The following is a 7,061-nucleotide window of genomic DNA, read 5'->3' as shown; positions in this document are numbered from 1 at the left end:
CAGAGGCAGATAGAAACCATTAGAAAAATTGGAGCTCAAATAGAATAATTGACGTGTCCGTCTTCTGCGCTACTTTTACTGAAGGGCTTGGAGATTGCATTAGCCACCATTGACAATCTGAACTGAGAAAAAACGCACCACTTAGTGTTTTTGCCGAGGCGCTGTCTTGTGTTGGCTGTCCCCATTCACATAATACACCCTGCAAAAAACCAACAAAGAATGAGGCTCTGGGTTTTATCAATGCTGTCCCCACAGTAACAAATCAGCCAAACCGGGAGTCATGATTTATAAGGAAACGCAGCTAAATAAAAGGGTTATCCGTAAGGAGTAAATAAATAATGCATGCTATGCCAGTATGCACACATATGAGGGGGTATTACAGTCAAGACAGATTAGTTTCTCCTCTACAATAAAAGGGAGAAAAAAGGGGCAAACAATGCCCTGTAGTAATTACTTAAAGGGAACATTTCCCCGCTACAGGCTGTGATCCCGGTTCAGTGGGGCTTTGCCCGCTCCAATATCCCCCTAATATAATATCTGGTTCAGTGACACTGATGTCTATCAGCATGAGGTCAACGTCTGGGGGGTGAGACAGCAGCCCCGGGCGAAACGGGTGGATCATCGCCTTCTCACAACACGTCGTCAAGACAACGCTCCCTCTCTCTCTCCTGCCCGGACACATCCACCCCTCCCCTCCCTCCCATCTCCCCCCTCCTCTCATCTCCCCCCTCCCCTCCCCTCTCATCCCCCCCCTCCCCTCCCCCCCTTCGAATGTTCATGTTCGAGCCAGAGCCCAACAGCAGTGATGAATGACTGAAGAATAGGCAGAGCGAGTTTTTCCTTTTTTTACACATTTTATTATAAATCCATCACGTAGAAAACGCGCCTTTTTTTCCGCGTTGGGTCGGGGGTCAACGTGAGGCTTCAGTTATCTCCGTTAAAAGGAGGAGAAACGAATAAAAACACACGCACATGAAGGACAGCGACATCAGACTAGGGGAAATCAGGTGGAAGAGAAAAGTCGACGTTAAAACATTTTACAAACAGGAAGAAAGGCAAGAGTAGATGAGGGACAGGAGACCGGGGAGAACTGTACACACAAGCTTCAAAGTGGCCAAAGGAGGGGGACCAGAACAACCTTACCAACAGTAGAGTTCAGCGTGCATGTTGGGGAGCCATTGCGGGAGGAATTATCAGAGGAACCATGAAATCAAACGGTGGTAACACCAGGAAACAACGCTTTGCTTTCCTCTCAACTTGAATGCATTTAGGCCCAAATTGAGTGGGACCGGTTGGGTTTAAAAAAGAAAAAGGTAGTATGACGAAAACCAAACTGAGTTTGGTGCAGGAGTCTGCTAACCATCCATCATGAATAAACATCTTCACGCACAAGCCGAGAAGTTCAACTCAAAATGTACCAACATTCACAACAATAATTCAGTATGAGAAGAAGCCTAAATGCAGATATTCCGACACTAGTAAAGTATTATTCCCCTTGCACGCGTGTGTGGGGGAGTTTGTCGGGTTGTGTATCGGGGAGTGTGCGCGTCTTTCAATTGTTCTGGTTGTTGGAAGAGCGAGAGGGCCTGTGCAGATCATGATGCTGCGGCCCTTCCGCTCACTCTATATTCTAATACGAGGAGGCTACTGCTTCATACGCCAACATCAGCTCCGTTCCCGCTCAAAAGTGGGCCCATCAACCTAAACTCTCACAAGGACAATTTGTACAAATGGAAAAAGAAAATCCAACTTTCCCGCAATTTTTCTCAACGGAACGTCGCTGACGATGCGAACGTTCCCAAAAAGGCGTATGATGCAGTACTCCTGTATTAGAAAACAGCCAGACCTGATTGGTTTGTGGTTCACCGTTAAGCAACGCGTCAGCGTTGCTTAACGGTGAACCACATACCAATCAAGTGTGGCTGTTATCCACACCAAGCCCAAGTGAGGCTGACTTCGGGGAGCGTCAGCCTCACTTGGGCTTAGTCTCCGCGTCTGTGACCTGCCGGATGAACACGGCGTCCTCGGGGTGGCTGATGTCGCCCTGCTCCTGCATGTAGGACGAGGCGATGGCGAGCAGGCTGCCGTCGTTGCTGAAGGCCAGCGAGGCGATGCTGGTGGGGTAGCGGTGGAACTGGCAGAGGCGCTTCTTGTTCAACGGGTCCCAGATGTTCACGAAGCCGTCCGAGCCGCCTGGGGGGGGGGGGGGGAAAGAAGAGTACAGACTCGGGGTGAGCTCGACCCTCTGCCGTGACACATGGCCTTGAACCAGGAAACCTCAGCGTACTCTAAACGGCTGGTGGGTAACCCTTAAGGTGACCTTACAAATTATTCGGTAGGTTTGTCATCATGCCACTCATTGCGGTCTTAGCTAACCCGAGGTTGGAGGGTCTATGTTGGCTTTAGGACAATCAAAGCACATCCTCGAGTAGCAAATGAGAAATTAACCATTAACTAACACTTGAATACTGGAACTGACATAGGTACACAGTAGGGGTGTAACGGTACACGAATTTGTACCGAACCGTCACGGTATAGGCACTTCAGTGCGGTTACAGAGGTGTACCGCGGTACGTGAATGTGGCGTACATAGCGTTATTATGGCGAATGTAAAGGCTTGCTTTGTGATGCGGAATTTAAAATTTGAAGTCAGAGTTCCACCCGGACCATTTAGCCCAAGTATACTACTCGGGTTACTCAATAGATAAATAAATAAATAAATAAATAGTAATCTGAACTATGAACCGTACCGTGACTTAAAAACAGAGGTACGCACCGAACCGTGACTTTTGTGTACCGTTACAACCCTAGTACACAGAGACTGAAATGATGAAGCATACTTGCAAGAAAGAGGTTTCCGTCAACTCAAACCCCCCGCCGTACTGACACGGTGAGAGGTGGGACGTAAACTCAACCCCCCACAGTACTGCCAGGCTGAGACGTACCAGTGGCGAAGGTGTTGTGGGTGCCATGGAAGGAGATGGCGTTGACGGGGTAGACGTGCTCGATGCCGTTCTCCTTCAGCCGGTGGCACTTGAAGGCGTACTTCTTCTTCTGCACCTCCGGACTGGGGTCCAGGTACTCCACCGCCACGCGACCCTCGATGGAGCTCAGCGCGAAGCCCTGAAGACGAGGAACACAGCGCTTAGTGAACTTTGACAGTTCAGTGGACGTACAACGTTTAGTGACTCAACCAGGGAGATACAAACATGTTGCATCTCATCCAGAGTCAGCGTTCACTCAGTATCTCATTATGAAAACCACGTTGAATTTCTTCAGAGCAGGACATATCTTTACCCATAGTGTGTGTGTGCCTTTCCTTTCCACAGTAGACACACAAGTATTATTTTGCCTTGAATCGCTTTGTTATGTTAGGTTAGGTTGCTAAGAGGTTGCTAAAAGTTCCTTGATCGGTCTCTGAAGCAGAGTAAAGACCAAGTGGTGTTGGACAGTGACAAAGAGAACCTAACTGTTAACATCGTGTCCCGTCTTCACTCAAATTGGGATCTCACACATTCAACCGTCCTTGGTTCTTTATCACATTCAGTACCCCCACCCGGGTAGGCTTTAGAAACAAGATGGATGCCATGGCCCTACGTAGACCTTGCTAGCATAGGGATATCAAAGGGAGCGGATGGTCATGTACCTGTTTGTTGGGGAAGGCTCTGATACAGCGGGTCTGGTACTTGAGGCTGGACTCCCGCCGCTGCAGAACGTAGCCCATGTTCCTCAGATCCCACACCAGCACCCTCCGCCCAGCTGTTCCTACGATCAGTCTGTCCCTGGCCACCGACAGCGTGTACACCTGGACACAGAGATGATGGCAGAGCCCCGACGTGAGTCCCCATGGAGGATTTTGAGGACTGTTATTCAAGCACTTCTGGAAATGATCAACGTCACCCCAAATACTTTTTTTATTTAATTTTTTTACATTTATTAGACGTTACTACTACACCCTCCTTAATTATAAAATCAGTTAATGTGATGAGGAAACATCATGGAAAAATACTGACAGTAACTTAGATTTCCACTTTAGAAAAATAAAGGCACAAGGATACTGTAGGTGGCATTAGCTCATGAATAGCTTTAGAATAAATTAAATCGTCGGGGGAAACCCTGACGAGCGATATCAGCTGCCCTTAGTTACCGTTTTTGGTGGACTACGATTTATGATTAAAAAAAGGTGAAGCATGATAGGATCATGAATTATATAAGGATACATAAATTGATTTGAAGAAACCCTACAGGCATATACTGCTCCGTCAACGTCGGAAGAGCGGTCGGAATTGTACAGTGCACCAGCGCAGACGTTCTCTAAACGATTGCGTTGTAGAGCTTTCATTCAAGACGATACCTTTTCCGGTTGAGTGAAGGTCCCCGCGTTGCAGGGCGTTCTCGGGTCCCACAGGCGAACCGACCGGTCCCAGCTCCCCGTTACCATGACGTTGACCTCCGGACAGTACTCCACACAGCGGATGGGGGCGTCGTGAGTTCCAACAATCGTATCTGTTCGGGGAACGGTGTGAGAACAGTGACCACTTGACCTCAGCAGTCCAATGCATTTTAAAAGCAGCACGTTGACTAGGGGTGTTACGGTTGAATACATGAACGGTTCCTTTGGTTTAAAATATGACCCCTGCCGACTCTTCTATGTGTCCAGGCCAGGTGTATCAGCATGAATCAACAGGAACCACCGTACTATATGTTAACTGGAGATGGCACAATTTTGGACTTAAATTAACCAGCATCGAAAAAGAGCAGAGCATGGCTAATGCTATATCTCAACTGAAATACGAGAAATTTTGACACAAATTGTCAAAATAGAAATCGATATATCGAAAATCTAACAAAAAGTCAGATGCTGATTGAGTTATGGGAAAAGTCCCGGTCTTTAAATAACAAACTGTTCCCGGTTGGAATAGGGAAATATGGGGCTAGGTCTAGGCCTGCCGTTCACTTGGCCAAGGGATGTGGCGAACTTACCTTGATCTGTGTTCAGGTCGTGGGTTTTTAACTGTGCATCCAAACCACCACTCCAAGAATGTGTGGGATCCTGTAAAACAACATTGTTGATGTCAATTTGTCGACCAACTGTCATTAACATCAACGGTCACGACTACAGTTAAATGGTGAGTGGGGAGAGCGTTGAGCAAAACGATTCCCATGTCACATTCGTTTTTATACAAGTTTAGATTACAGTGTTGCTCGTCTATGTAACGCAACAGTAACGCACACAAGGATAACGCTTTTCACCGAAGCGACTTACAATATGTCGATCTGTCAGAAGGAAGAAACAATAAAACGACGTCGCTACAGTAAGGATGGTCATAGAACCAAGCCATTCCCTGTATACAACAAAGATAGCTAGGATAAGATGCTACACAAGGCTAAGCACTATTTTTAAGTGCCGGGGCATACAATACGCGATAAGTGCGTACTTTCCCCAACCGGAACGGGGCCAACACCGGATCACTTAACATGGCGAGATTGTATGGTTAGGTCTTACATAAAATGCACAGTCCAGGACTGGATCTGAGTGTTTGTACTTCATCCGCATGGAGTTGGCGGCGACATCGTAGAGGCGGACCGTGCAGTCCCACGAAGACACCAGGAGGAACTGGGCCGTGCTGGGGCTGAACTTGACAGCGGAGATGGTGTCCTCCGGGCCCTGGTTCAGCTTGTACTCAATGCAACCCGTCATCTGTTAAGGGCAGAGTAGAAAAACGAAAGTTGGACACAACCGCTGATAACACCCCTCAGAGTTGACACACACACTGGTTCTGTCTAACCTACTCATACAGCACTGAGGCCGGCTTCATCATCGGCGGTCCCATCACGTATGCAACCAGTAATAATTGCATGCGTTACGATATCTAATGATATATGTTCCCCATCTTATTTTAGGAACAATCCCCGCGACTCTCAAGGGCAAGGGTCCGTAATCTGGGCTAAATTACAAAATAAACAATGATCACTCTGGCTAAAAAACGTATTATTTAAACGCTATATACGGATGGTGTCGCTTGCTACGATGGTTGAATGGTTGGACAATCGCTTCAACAGGGCCATCACAACACAATCATGTGCATATGATCTTGTGTTTTGTAGGAATATAACCCGCTATGTGTACATAGTTCTGGGCTGGGTTCATTCAGAGAGCAGAGCCAGCCTACCGTTAGTACCCCCGCCGGTGCTTGCTAGCATCGGCATGGCCGACTTGAAGCTAATATTTGTTATAAAGTCGTATTTACGACAACATACTCACCGCTCTGGGTTCTTGTGACCGCAATCCAAACCTTTATCGCGTTAGCAACAACAGAAAACCGAGTCCTTGTGCAGTATTTAATCTGCAACGTTATTGAGTTAGCTAAACTAAGCTAACGGGCTAGCGTGTAGCTTCCTGTGATTTTTCAACACAAGTGGTTAGAGCGCTTCCAGCGAGGGCGTTGATTGGTGCAGACGAATGAGCGCGGTTCCCGCTTTCGTTTGATTGGTTACATTTCGTGACGTGATGAGATTTATGTTGTGGTTGTCTCGCGAGAACGAGACAACCTTCTTCTTCTTCTCCTGTCGCGCGCTGCCTCTGCGCAGAACATTATCTCCATACACTAGCCGCCCGTCAATGCACTGCGTTGTTTTTATAGGCCTATTCACACGTTGACTTATTACTATCTTACATTTAAATCGGACTATCCAAACACAGCATTTAGAACAAGTAACAGTCGATACACATGTTGGTGGATTAGGTTAAAGCGTGCTCACATAGGTTTAGCCTAACGAATAAATAAATAAGACATTTTGGGATTTATTTGGTGAATATATATCATATGGTTGGAGATTGTGGCCTAATATATGTGTAATGAAAAATAAATATCAATATCCCTAGCCTATTTATGTATAAAAAAGCTATTGGCTAGCCTCGGCTACTTTAAATGTTACGCAAATAACCAAGAAGTATCCGAATTTATCCTAAAAAAAAAATAGGCCTACAAGTATTCACATCTACCCCTCAATCATTTGAATCATTTCATGAAATAACTTTGAAAAAGATAGCATATGGT

The 7,061-nt window shown here is 46.6% G+C and overlaps 1 protein-coding gene across 1 annotated transcript; it reads right to left on the bottom strand.

The window, feature by feature from the left end:
• Nucleotides 1–831: 831 nt before the first annotated feature.
• Nucleotides 832–6,451, bottom strand: bub3 (BUB3 mitotic checkpoint protein). The gene is made up of 7 exons (XM_030340581.1): nucleotides 6,266–6,451; nucleotides 5,507–5,701; nucleotides 4,984–5,053; nucleotides 4,355–4,506; nucleotides 3,647–3,805; nucleotides 2,946–3,123; nucleotides 832–2,193 (listed from the first exon to the last, which is right to left on the bottom strand). The coding sequence occupies exons 2-7, from the start codon at nucleotides 5,699–5,701 to the stop codon at nucleotides 1,973–1,975; spliced, it is 975 nt and encodes a 324-aa protein (XP_030196441.1). The 5' UTR covers nucleotides 6,266–6,451; the 3' UTR covers nucleotides 832–1,972.
• Between the last annotated feature and the right edge of the window lie 610 nt (nucleotides 6,452–7,061).

This window comes from Gadus morhua, chromosome 18 (assembly GCF_902167405.1).
Source record: "Gadus morhua chromosome 18, gadMor3.0, whole genome shotgun sequence".
Classification (NCBI taxonomy): Eukaryota; Metazoa; Chordata; class Actinopteri; order Gadiformes; family Gadidae; genus Gadus; species Gadus morhua.
This window is presented reverse-complemented; position numbering and strand designations above follow the sequence as displayed.

Bases quoted from the DNA above. Each gene is read 5' to 3' on its own strand.
- bub3 (XM_030340581.1), bottom strand. From the start codon at position 5,701: ATGACGGGTTGCATTGAGTACAAGCTGAACCAGGGCCCGGAGGACACC. The intron at 5,054-5,506 runs GTAAGACCTAAC...GTTGTTTTACAG, and splicing joins TCCTGGACTGTGCATTTTAT to GATCCCACACATTCTTGGAG. The intron at 4,507-4,983 runs GTAAGTTCGCCA...TTCCCCGAACAG, and splicing joins CGACCTGAACACAGATCAAG to ATACGATTGTTGGAACTCAC.